This window comes from Scyliorhinus canicula, chromosome 8 (genome assembly GCF_902713615.1).
Source record: "Scyliorhinus canicula chromosome 8, sScyCan1.1, whole genome shotgun sequence".
NCBI lineage: Eukaryota > Metazoa > Chordata > Chondrichthyes > Carcharhiniformes > Scyliorhinidae > Scyliorhinus > Scyliorhinus canicula.
In genome coordinates, this window is record NC_052153.1 from 50,108,386 (window position 1) to 50,122,076 (window position 13,691).

The 13,691-nt window shown below is 45.6% G+C and overlaps 1 protein-coding gene across 2 annotated transcripts in view; it reads right to left on the reverse strand.

Annotated features, from left to right (window-relative positions):
• LOC119970237 (FERM and PDZ domain-containing protein 1) overlaps nt 1-13,691 on the reverse strand; it is a 178,421-nt gene that overhangs the window by 84,993 nt on the left and 79,737 nt on the right. For both annotated transcript variants that reach the window (XM_038804525.1, XM_038804526.1), the window contains 2 exons: nt 8,867-8,969; nt 5,249-5,294 (listed from right to left, as the gene is read on the reverse strand). In XM_038804525.1, coding sequence (XP_038660453.1) covers nt 5,249-5,294; nt 8,867-8,969 — 149 coding nt within the window. The remainder of the gene's footprint in view (nt 1-5,248; nt 5,295-8,866; nt 8,970-13,691) is intronic.

Below are 13,691 nucleotides of genomic sequence, written 5' to 3' on the forward strand. Positions count from 1 at the left end.
TTGTTGGTCTTCTTCCTATATTGAACGGTGGTCCTCCTGGTAATGCTGCCTGATCTGACAGCTGCTGCCTCCAGGCAGAATTGCTGACCCTACTGCTGGTCCTCCGACCCCCTCGGGGGAACAGAGTACCCCGCCTCTCATTCACGGTGTCAAGAAGCCTTGTCAGGTCAGCATCCCCAAAGCGAGGAGCAGGTCTGCACACTGCCATGCAGGTGTATTGACTGGGAGTGAGTTGTGAGGGAGCGTTTGAAAGCAGCTCCCTCTTGTTAATGGCAAGAAGCTGAGGCGCAAGTCCGGCGAATCAGACAGCAAGACAGCCAATAATGGTGAGAAGCTCATGGGGCTCATTTTTGGCTCTGAGTGCCGTTGAATATGGGCCGTGATATCACCAATGCGGATGTCAAGAAGCAAAATGCCAAATGCGCTCAAAATGACACTTAGAAATGTTTCTATTGAATCACGGCCCTAGTCTCTCCCGCGCATGCGCCAACGCGCGCCGGCCCAAAGCCGGAGTGGTTCACGCCACTCCTCGGTGCCCGTACTGCCTGTCCTGCTGGATAGCGGAGAATCCCGGCCGTTGTCTTCTTTATTTCTTCTTCTATCTCACCATACACACTCTGCATGACAAACTAAAGCTATAGTTCTAAAGTATATGTGGTGCCACATGGGATCGTCCCAAGGATGTGAATAATTCTTTATAATGTAGGTCATCTCTCCTTCTCTTTTTTTCCCCTATCATTCTTCAGATACTTCTGGTTCACTGGTTAAGCTTCCAGTGGTTAATCCCGCCATGACATTCTGACAGGAGAAACCATTCAAGCGTATATAAGGATGAGAAAACAAGGTTCAGTTGGGTCGCTTGAGGGTTACAAGGTAGCAAGGAATGAACTAAAAAAAGGGCTTAGGAGAGCTAGGAGGGGGCATGAGAAGTCCTTGGCGGGTCGGATCAAGGAAACCCCCAAGGCTTTTTACTCTTATGTGAGAAATAAAAGAATGACCAGGGTGAGGTTAGGGCCAGTCAAGGACAGTAGTGGGAACTTGTGCATGGAGTCAGAAGAGATAGGAGAGACGTTGAATGAATACTTTTCTTCAGTGTTCACCAAGGAGAGGGGCCATGTTTTTGAGGATGAGAGTGTGATACAGGCGGGTAGGCTGGAGGAGGTAGATGTTCTGAGGGAAGATGTATTAGCAATTTTGAAAAACCTGAGGGTTGACAAGTCCCCTGGGCCAGATGAGATATATCCTAGGATTCTTTGGGAGGCAAGGGATGAGATTGCAGAGCCTTTGGCTTTGATCTTTGGGTCCTCACTGTCCACGGGGATAGTGCCAGAGGACTGGAGAGTGGTGAATGTTGTTCCTCTGTTCAAGAAAGGGAATAGGAATGACCCTGGTAATTATAGGCCGGTTAGTCTTACTTCGGTGGTCGGTAAGTTAATGGAAAAAGTGCTGAGGGATAGGATTTATGACCATTTGGAAAGATGCAGCTTAATCCGGGATAGTCAACACGGGTTCGTGAAGGGTAAGTTTTGCCTCACAAATTTGATTGAATTCTTTGAGGAGGTAACTAAGTGTGTAGATGAAGGTAGAGCAGTTGATGTCGTATACATGGATTTTAGTAAGGCGTTTGATAAGGTTCCCCATGGTCGGCTCATGAAGAAAGTAAGGAGGTGTGGGATAGAGGGAAATTTGGCCAATCGGATAAGTAACTGGCTATCACATAGAAGACAGAGGGTGGTGGTGGATGGAAAATTATCAGACTGGAGACCAGTTACCAGTGGTGTACCACAGGGATCAGTGCTGGGTCCTCTGCTATTTGTGATTTTTATCAATGACTTGGAGGAGGGGGCTGAAGGATGGGTCAGTAAATTTACTGATGACACCAAGATTGGTGGAGTAGTGGATGAGGTGGAGGGCTGTTGTAGGCTGCAAAGAGACATTGATAGGATGCAGAGCTGGGTCGAAAAATGGCAGATGGAGTTCAACCCTGATAAGTGCGAGGTGATTCATTTTGGTAGGAAAAATTTGAATGCGGATTACAGGGTCAATGGCAGGGTTCTGAGGAATGTGGAGGAACAGAGAGATCTTGGGGTTCATGTCCACAGATCTCTGAAGTTTGCCACTCAAGTGGATAGAGCCGTGAAGAAGGCTTATAGTGTGTTAGTGTTTATTAACAGGGGGCTTGAGTTTAAGAGCCGTGGGTTATGCTGCAACTGTACATGACCCTGGTGAGACCACATTTGGAGTATTGTGTGCAGTTCTGGTCACCTCATTAGAGGAAGGATGTGGAAGCTTGGAAAGGGTGCAAAGGAGATTTACCAGGATACTGCCTGGTTTGGAAGGTAAGTCTTATGAGGAAAGGTTGAGGGAGCTAGGGCTTTTCTCTTTGGAGTGGAGGAGGATGAGAGGCAACTTAATAGAGGTTTATAAGATGATGAGGGGGATAGATAGAGTGGACGTTCAGAGACTATTTCCTCGGGTGGATGTAGCTGTTACAAGGGGGCATAACTATAAGGTTCAGGGCGGGAGATATAAGAGGGATGTCCGAGGTAGGTTCTTTACTCAGAGAGTGGTTAGGGTGTGGAATGGACTGCCTGCTGTGATTGTGGAGTCGGACACTTTAGGAACTTTCAAGCGGTTATTGGATAGGCACACGGAGCACACCAGAATGACAGAGAGTGGGATAGCTTGATCTTGGTTTCAGACAAAGCTCGGCACAACATCGAGGGCCGAAGGGCCTGTTCTGTGCTGTTCTATGTTCTATGACAGTGGGGAGTCACCCTGGCAGACCGCACATTTGTAGACAGGATTACAACACAGTGGTCCTGATACTCTGGCCTACTCTGCCTTCCATTGGGGTGATGGAATTACCCCTCCCACCTGTACACCTGAAGCTGATATTGATTCTTATGTATTTTAGCCAATGAGGTGCAATCATTACAGTATGACACCTCCATGTCCCAAGATTTCGATCTGCACACCCCCTTGGCATTGCACAAAGAACGCCAAGATCCAGTGTAACTTTCAAGAGAATCAAGAACATAGGGTGAATGACAATGGAGTTTTCAAGATAAAGATAGATTTTTTTTGAAGAATAAAGGAATAAAGAGTTCTGGTGTTCGAGCGGGAAAGTGGAGCTGAGTCCACAAAAGATCAGCCATGATCTAATTGAATGGCAGAGCAGGCTCGAAGGGCCAGATGGCCTACTCCTGCTCCTAGTTCTTTTGTTCTTATGAAACAGGATGTGCATACATAACTTGTTACAAAGTCAACATTCTGTCTTTATTTTTATTTACATTATTTATAATGGAAATTGCCAGTGAAGCTGTTGCAGTGGCAGTACAGCGTAATTGCAGCTCACACCAGCCATTTCCATTATAAATAAGGACACATAAATTTATAATGGAAAATATTGACAAGAAACTTCACAGATGTAAGATTTTTAATACATTGTCAAAAACATAGGGTGAATGACAATGGCACCAGGATGTGCATGCATAACTTGTTACAAAGTCAACATTCTGCCTTTATTTTTACATTTCTATTATTGATCATGGAAATTGCCTATGTAAATATGGCAGCCTCTAGTTACGCCCTCCTGCCAGTGATGCCATTGCAGTGGCAGTACAGCGTAATTGCAGCTCACACTGGCCATTTCCATTATAAATAAGGACATATCAATTTATAATGGGAAATGTTGACAGGAAACTTGTACAGATAAGAATTTAATATATTTTATAAAAGGTATTCAGCAGAATTCTCCGTCGGATTCTCCAGTCTGCTGGTAGTGCACCCACGCCCATGGGTTTCCCGACGGCATGAGGTGACCACAATGGGAAACCCCATTGATTGGCTGCAGGAATGGAGAATCCCGCTGCCGGCAGGGGCCCGCTGTGCTGGAAAACGCGGCTGGCAGACGGGAGTAACCCGCCCATTACATCTACATTGTGTTGAAATAAAGATGCCTTGCACCGATTCAAATATTTTGAATCCTATTTGAAATAATTTTACCACTGAAAATGTAGAGACAAAAGTTTCACGGAGATACAGATGCAATCAGTTGTAATAAGAGAAGGGCTTGCATTTTTGTAGCTCCTTTCGGAAGCTCAGCACGTCTCAAGCTGCATCTCAGCAATGAATTACTTTTGTATTGTAGTCGCTACTTACACCACATGGGCTGCAGCAAGCTCACTACCACCTTCTCAAGGGAATTAAGGATGGGCAATAAAAGCTGGCCTTGTTAGAGATGCTCACAATCTACCAATGAATCAAAAGGAAGCAATGGAATAATGATGATCATTCGTTTTGGTGATATTGGTTGAGAGATAACTATTGGCAAGGACACAAGGGAGAAGTTTCCTTCCTGACTTTGAACTGTACCTCGCAATCTTTTATATATATCTGAGAGGACACATGGCATCTCAGTTCAACATCTCACTACCAACAGTGTGGTTCTCCCCTCAGGACGGCGCTAAAACTCATCCAATGTCTACTTTCAGCGAGGACTTCCAGCCGGTGATAAAAAGTAGAAGCTTTAGTTGATTATTTTGGTTCCATCTTAGGGAATGTTGAGATTAATTATTCACATCTCCACCTGCACCCCGTGTAGCCTCGAATCCCCTTTGATTGTGCAAAATATCCATTGAAGCATCAGTTGACATGAACTGGTGGAATTTGGTCACTATTGGACCAGAGTCCAGTCTCATCAAGTGCTCACTGAAAATAAGGCACCATCCAGCTCTGTACACAGGTGGCTTGCTGCAAGCTTACTTCAGGAAATCGGGGATGATTTCCTCCAAATGCTACGGATGCTGGGTCAATTGGAACTTTCTGGACTGAGCTTGATATATTTTTGTTGCGCAAGGGTGCTAGAGGATTTTAAACAAAAGTGAGTAAATGGAGATGAGGAAGAGATCAGCCGTGCCCCCACTGACTGGCGGAAGAGGCTGAAGGGCCTACTCCTGTTCCTATGCCCTGGTATTTAAGTGTATGGATGACACCAACATACATACCAGTTATTGACCCATTACACTTACAGCTGCCAGGAGTATCATGTTATTCATCGCTGCCAGTTCAGGTGTCCAGTATTTGTTTCTGACTACACACAATCTGAAACATGGAGGGAAAATCTCTTCTGGACTTGCTCTGCTGTACCAGAGTAGCTTTGGTAGAAGTTCAGCACAAACCCAGTTTACAGCAGCACGAGAGAAGCCCAAAAGATAACGCTACTAGCTAAAAACATTGTACTTACTGAGGTACTTCGAAGCACAGTGACTGTAACCGAGTTACCACATTCCCTGCAACAAACAATTCAAAAAACATTAAAACTGTAGAAGTACAGGGCAAAGAAAATGATGCCTGGCTATATCTGGCAAAACTGTGCTCCTGTTGTGGAGTCTTATTTACTGGAAGAACACAGATTTAAACCTAATAGCAGCATGTATCAATGTGATTCACCCTACTCAGCCTGCCTGTCCTTCAGTTATGCACTTACACTTTAGCTTCTACACCAGAAGAGTTCTTGATTCACAAAGACATTAAAGCTGCAATATAAACCCAGAGTTCAAACTCAAATGTTGTGAGACTTCTGCCTTTTAGCTTGATCAAGCCCAGATAGAAACAGAGTGAACTTGCATGAAGACTTCAGTCACAGCATTTGGATTTGAGCATGAAGGCAGTATAAATCTGAGTTTAAAACACATCCAAGGGAGGACATTTCATAACGCTAACAATAATTACGTTCACATGTCTGGCTCATGCGAGCCCTGTCTCCCAAGTGATTAGCATTTATATTTGAATTTGGACTGCTATGAGGACAAACGAGAACACACTCTCTGTTGGCCAGAACTGGAGGTCCAACCAGACAACATAGACGACACACAGTCTGACTCAGCCAACACTGCTTTTGCTAGTCTGACCCTGGATGAGACGTTTAACAGAAAGCAAACCAGCATTATTTTATGGTAATATTTACCAAGAGGTTCTTCAGCATTGTTGCCCACCTCTGCAGCAAGTCTTGGAGCCGGGAGGTTTGGTCAAAGAAGAGTTCCCACAAGAGAGGCTCCATGTTTGATAAATTCATACGCTATAATTATTTCATTTAGGTTGATTAAATTTGTCAACAGTCGAACTAATAGGCATAGATTTTGGAAATGCTCTCCTCAACTGCATATCTAACAGAATACACCATTATGGAAATCACAGTCTACTGGATTATGTATATTCAGATGTGCATATAGCAGAAAACTTGACTAGTTATGCACAAAAGAACTCAGCTTTTCGTATAACGGAGTATTTAACTATGTGTGTATTGATTTAGGAGCACTGGTAATGGCACCTCTGCTGATCTCGCCGGCCCGGTACTCCACAAGCCCGGTGGCAGTGGCAGCTCTGAGAGTTTGGGGGTAGTGGCAGAAGCATATGGGAGTGGAGGGAGCGTCGGTGTGGGCTCCAATTTGTGGCAATCACCAGTTTGTCCCGGGGAGGCTGGATGGGGCGTTTCGGAGGTGGCAGAGAGCAGGTAGCGAGAGACAGGGAGATCTGTTTATTGATGGGAGCTTTCCCTGTTTGGAGGAGGAGTTTGAATTGCCGGGTGGGAATGGGTTTCACTATCTGCAGGTGAGGGACTTTGTGCGAAGACAGGTTTCACCCTTTCCACTTCTGCCACCACAGGGGATACAGGACAAGGTAGTTTTTAAATTGGGGGTGGAGGGGGGGAATGTCTCAGAAATCTATAAAGAATTTATGGAGTGGGAGGGAACCCAGATAGGGGAGGTAAAGCGTAAATGGGAGGATGAGTTGTGAAAGGAATTAGAGGCGGGTCTGTGGGAGGATGCTCTGAGCAGAGTCAACACGTCCTCATCATATGCCAGGCTCAGCCTGATACAATTCAAGATGGTTCACCGGGCACACAATATGGTGGCCCGGATGAGCAGGTTCTTTGGGATAGAGGACAGGTGTGTGAGGTGTGCAGGAGGGCCCGCAAATTGTATCCATATGTTTTGAGCATGTCCAAAGCTTAGGGGATTCTGGCAGGGATTCGCCGATGTCATGTCCACGGTGCTACAAACGAGGGCGGTGTTGAGTCCGGAGGGGGCGATCTTTGGAGTGTCGGAAGACTCGGGAGTCCAGGGAGCGAGAGCGGCTGGCGTTTTTGCCTTTTCCTCCTTGGTAGCCCGGAGACGGATCTTATTAGCGTGGAGAGACTTGGAGCCCACAGAATTGGGGGTATAGGTTAGTGACATGGCTGGGTTTCTCAAACTTAAGAAAATTAAATGCGCCCTGAGAGGATCAGTACTGGGGTTCGTTCAGAGGTGGCAACCATTTATCCGCTTCGGGGAAAACTAAATTGTTAGCAGATACAATAAGAGGGGGGTTAGGGAATAAGGCGGGACAAGGGGAGTTAGTTTAGTTTACTTCAGTTTAGGAGGGAACAGCAAGTAGAGATGGAGGGACTTGGGGAGTGTGTGCATAAGCTAAGTTGGCGGGGTATGGTTGTTGGCTGGGGGGGGGGGTGTTACGCACTGAATTATGTTTACATTTGTATTTGTATCTTTTGTTGTTATAAAACTATAAATGCTTTAATAAAATGTTTGTTGAAAGAAAAACTATGTGTGTATTGAGTACTCGATTCTGAATGTAATGGAGGGTGTTCAACTGTGTGCGCAATGGAGAATTTGACTGTGTAATAGGGAACTCGGTGAGCAAAATGCAACGAAAAAAGGTGAAGCTGTTCTGGGCTTGTTTGGCGGGTGGCTTCTCGGTGGCTGCAGCACCAAGATTCATCCTGTTATTTTTGGCCTTGGGGTGTTTCTCCCCATTGAGGCAAGACTTACCCGTCCTGCATTGCCAGCAGGACTGGCTCCTCGCAGATCAGGGCACCTTTTCAGACCCCCTCTTTCAGCAGCCCCCTCTGGCTTTCAAGACTCACCCTTAACACCCCCCCCCCCCAACCTTTTCTGGGGCCAAGAACCCCGCTGTTATGGGCCATGGCCCCCCCATGCCAAGGCCCTGGCACCTGGGCACCTTGGCACTGTCAGCCTGGCATCATAGTGGTGCCCTGCCAGCCTTGCAATGCCACGTGTGCACCCAAGCAATGCCAGGTTGACACTGCAGAGTGCCAGGCTGGCAGTGCCATGGTGACCAGGTGCCAGGGCCTTTGCATGGGGGGCCATGGCCCATAAGAGCGGGGTTCTTGATCTTGCCCTGTGCCTGACCATGCAGGGGGCTCTAATCGCCTGCAAGACCCCCTGAGGTGCCGTCATGCCAGGTTCACGTCTGAACGGCTTCCGGTTGAGGCCTCGCAGCTGCGGCTGTTGAATCCTGGCTGCCGGGTCAATCTGACAAATGCATATTTTGATGCATTTCTGCATTTCGTGTTGACATCATGAGTCTGATAACTCTCGCGAGGTTTTCTGCCCGGCGCGGAGACTGATTTTGGCCTCTTTCCAGGATTCAACCACCACATCCCGACTCCCAAATCGGGCACGACAAGGTGGTTGAATTGCGCCCAGTGTATGTACTGCTGTATATTATAGAAAACTGGTTGTGCAGCAAGTTCTGCATTAATTGCTGAATAATAAGGAGGTACATGGCACCCTTTACAATCCTGTTGACAGTCTCCCTCTAGAACACAGAACAGAGTTTTGTGTACCACCTGAATCAAAATTATTTAAAAGTTTGTTGCTAATAACAACTTGTAATTAAAAAGCACCTTAAACATAGTCAAGTTTTCCAAGTCACTTCAAAGGAACATTATCAAACAGAATTTAACACAGAGCCATTAGAAGACTTAAAGACATTAATGAATGTAGTCAGTGGTTAATTATCAAAACGTTCTACTCACTGAATGTGTGAAAATCACCCTCACCTGATAATATTATCGATGTGTTCCTGGGAAATAGCTTCAAGGGGAATATTGTTAATCTTTATAATTTGATCTCCTGGGAAAAGCTTCCCCTCTGCTGGACCACCTAAGGATCAAAATAAGTCATCATACTTTTGGATGTCCAAATAGTTATCCCTTATAAAAGGAGAAAAAAAGAGATGGAAATACACAGCCGCCACATCAGCATGTATAAAGAGCAAAAACCAGATAATGTTTCATGCATTTCTTACAACTGGATATCTTTTTGTCTGATGTTTGTCTCATCAAAATGCCCAGAAAGTCAAAAGGGACGTTGCCAGATAATGGACAGAGGTGGATGATACTTGATTGTGACTTTCTGGTGAAATAATTGTGAACAGTGATACTGTCAATGAAAATAAGGAACCCGGGCATGTTGAATTACTTTGCATCGGTATTTGCAAATAGAACTAAAGGCCAGCATTATGGAAATCTCAAGGAAACTAATATTGAATCGGGGACAGAAGTTCACCAAAATCAACCCAAGAAACAATAATAATGGAGAAAACAAAGGCACTAAAGAGTGACAAGTCCCCAGGACCAGATGGTATCGATCCCAGAGATTTAAGGAAAGTAGAAGCAAACACTGCAGATGCCCTAGTTGATTAATCTGTCCTCTAGATTAGAAAGTTGCCCTTGCCACACCATAATTTAAGAAAGCTGGGAGAGGAAAACCAGAAAATTATAGACCGAATAGACTTGCATCTGTTGTTGGGAAATAGAGTCTATAATTAAGGATAGAATGACTGAACGCTTCGAAAAATGTTGGCTGATTAGAATGAGACAGCATAGGTTTGTATGGTGTAGGTCATTCTTGACAAACCTCCCTGAATATTTTGAAGAGGTGACTAAAATAGTGGACTGGAAAATGTCTATAAATATTTATAATGGACTTCCAGATGGTATTTGATAAAGTCTCTCATAAGAGTGTTATGATCCTGTTAGGAACCATTAACATTTAAAGAAGAAATCCATATACCCAGTAACTAACCAAATGCAACAAAGGTTTCACTTTTTAAAACAAATAACAAACGTTATCGTGCATCAAAAAAATTAAACAAAGTAAGTATTATTAAAGCTTAGAAAGGATTATACTATAACTCATAACTATTCTTTACTTTCCCTTCCCAATAGTTCCCTCATCTTATGAAATCTTGAAGCTCATCACTTTACCTGGGACCAACCCAAAGGTGTGCCACAGCCTTCTGGAATTTACTTTAATTCTCCTTAGTATTCCAGCTATACCTCGGGGAATTCTATAGGGATCCTTCCATTAACATTTGGCTAAGTGATCCTCAAATTTTTTTTACAGACCATTTTTCAGCTCTGTGCCCTGGCTAAGGACATATATAGGCTGATTTTTCTAAAGTCTGCTCCCACAGATTCTGTACAGCTCTTTTCCAAGCTAACTATTCAAGCTGACTATTTCTGCTGCATGGCTCTGTGAGAATCACTGTAGATTTCTTTCACTAGCTGCAAGCTAAAGCAAATCTTCCAGATGTTCTCTCTCATGAAGTCTAAACTGAACTGCCTGCTCCTGTCAGCAAACATACATATAGATTGAATGAATTAACCTTCTAACCAAGGCTGCAACCCAAATCATTATCTCTACAACAACATGGCATGCTTTGGGATCATTTGAGATGAATGCAGAAATGTAAACAAGTTACTTTGCCTTCAACATAACTTTTTGATTCTGTAACCCGTATGAATGACCTATAGTTCCAATTGGTGTAAATTTCCTCTCTCCAGACTGCCTGACTCCATTACAATCTTCAAAATAGATTATTAATTGTTCAAGTACTTCACTATCAACTCTAACCTTATATAAACATACACAAGTTAGTTTATGTATTTAACCCCACGCTTGTTTGAACTGCATTTACTTCAGGGTTGTTTATCCATTTCTCAATCAGATACCTTCATTTATCTACATTTAAAACTTTAATTCCCCAAACCTAATATTATGTTCTAAAACATATGAATTATGAACTAGATATCGGCAAAAAGAGACTATTAACTAAAATTGGGGCTCATGGGATTTAAGGTAAATTATTGACCTGGTGAGGAAATTGGTTGACCCACAGGAAACAGCAACGGAATAATTAGCAGGCACTCAAATGGCAGAATGTGACTAGTGGTGTCCTACAAGGATTTTGTTTTCATTGTATTTATGAGGTTTAGATGAGAGGATAGAAAGCCACTTATCCAAATTTGCTAATGACACACTGTAAGTAGGGTAGATGGAAGCATACAATAACAATGTGGAGTTGATAGATTAAGTCCCCCATCCTTGCAAACTACCATCCCATCTCCAATCTCCCTTTCCAATCTAAAATTCTTGACTATGTTACTGCCTCCTGAAACTGTGTCCATCTTTCCCTGAACTCCATATGTGAATCCCTCCAATCAGGTTTCTGCCCCTGCCAAAAAGGGCTCTTATCAAAGTCACAAATGATATCCTCTGTGACTGTGGTAAAATATTATTTATCATCCTTCTCAGCCTGCCTGCAGGTTCTGACATGTTTGACCATCCGTCATCAATTCCTTTCCACTGTCATCCAGCTGGGTGGGAATGCACTCACCTAGTTCCATTCGTATAAATCTAAGCAAAGTTGAGTTATCATTTGCAATTACTTCTCTTTCCGCTCCTGCACAACTACCCCTGGTATACCCCAAGTATCTATCCTTGGTCCCCACTTCTATTTGTCATCCAAAGGCACAGTGTTAGTTTACACATGTACGCTGATGACACCCAGCTCTAACCCACTACTACCTCCCTTGACACGTCCACTGTTCCTAAGTTACCAGACTGATTATCCAACATCCAGTACTGGATGAGCAAAAATCTCCTCCAACTAAACATTGTGAAGGACACGGATCTTATACTAGTGATCTAATCCCCTGTTAAGGGGAAGTCCCGCCCCCTCATTACCGGGGAAGCTCGTATTCAGTAGTGGTTACAGGGAATCTGATAGTCCTGATGCAGTGACCTTCACAAGGGTTATAACACCGTCTCTCTCTCTCTCCCCCCCCCCCCCCCCCCCCCCCGCTGACCCCCCCAATTCCGGAGATACGTCCATGTCCATTTCGCGGGTGGTTCCGAGGAGCCCCTAGTCATCTTAGCCTGGGAACGGCCATTGGGGACCGACCTTCTGGCACCCGGAGACGTATACCAAACTGGGGAGCAGCGTTTCCATATGGAATGCCTTGGCGGGGTCACCGAATGGCACAACGGGCTCCGATGGTGGCAATACGTCCATGCAGGCCCGGAATCCGAGTTCAGCAGGACCTCGTCCAGCATCTCGATGTCCAGAATTGGCTTCTCCGTGGCAGGTGTGGCCAAGGCCAAAGGTGGCAGCTGGGGTGGAGGCCGTAACTCGAGCTGGGGGCGGTTTCAATCCAAAACCTCTGGAATCAAATCTGGCATCTCAGGGATGTGTCCACAGAGGTGATCCACATGCCAATTTGATTCGTGCCCTGTGCCTTCATTTGTTAAGGGACCAGTCCTGTCTGGGCTAACACAACGGCGGGGATCCATGTGGTGCCTTACCCAATGTTGCGGACGTACACCAGGTCTTCTTCAGCGAAGGCGCGCAAAGGCGTTTGCCGGCCTGTGTCAGCCTCCTGACCCATCTGGAATTTCCCGCCAATGTCCGGGGAACCAAACTCAAACGCATATGAAGCAACGGCCCAGCAGCAATTCAGCCGGAACGACCCCTGTCATGGTGTGCGCCGTTATCTGGTGGCAAAAAAGGAATCGCACCAGCCAAGTCCCCCAGGACCCCGAAGTCTGCTTTCTCATTCCGAATTTGAACGTTTGGACTGTGCGCTCCGCTAACACATTCGACGCCGGGTGGTACAGGGTGGAATGTACGTGTCATATGCCATTTGCGGTAATGAACATCCCAGACTCCGCAATCGTGAAAACTGTCCTATTATCCGAGACCAGGACATCCGGTATGCCGTGGGTGCTGGAAGATTGCCGCAGCCTGTCGATGGTGGCTCGAGCTGTTGTGCTTTGCATTTTATGGACCTCCATCCACTTCGAGTGGGTGTCTACGACGATGAGGAACATTGCTTCCTGGAATGGTTCCGCAAAATCTATGTGTAGGTGGGAACAAGGACAGCCCCAGCCATTCCCATGGGTGAAGCGACGCCACCAGCAGCAGCTTCTAGTGCTCCTGGCACTGAATACAACGCTGGGCCACCTCGCCTGACCACCATACATAGCTGCAGGCTAGTATCTTCATCTTTGACGCCCCAAGGTATCCATTATGGAGGTCCAGCAGGAGTGGTTCACGCCCCCACTCGGGAACCACCATGTGTGTGGCCCACAGGATGACACCATCCTCGATGCTTAACTTGAGTAGCTTGTTAGTGTTTCCTTCAAGCCCCTCGGCAAGGCACGGTGTTGGGCCCCGTAGGGGATTATGTGTCGTAACTGGAACGGGCAAGGAATCCACAAAAATGGAGGGCGGCTATCACCTCATCAGCCAATGCCGGTGCAGGCAGCCTGGTGGGGAGAGAGAGGCAACGCAATGCATCAGCATGTGGAATTGAACCCAGAGCAGTGTTCCAATACGTACTCATATGCTGCTAGCAGCAGCGCCCACTGCTGGATCCTGACAGAGACGATGGGGGGAAATCACCCGGTCTTCCTTAAACAATCCCAACAGGAGCTTGTGATTGGTGTAGACAGTGAAAGGATGCCCGTACATGTACTTATGAAATTTCATTACCCCAAACACCATGGCCAAGCCTTCCTTCTCGATTTGTACATAGTTTG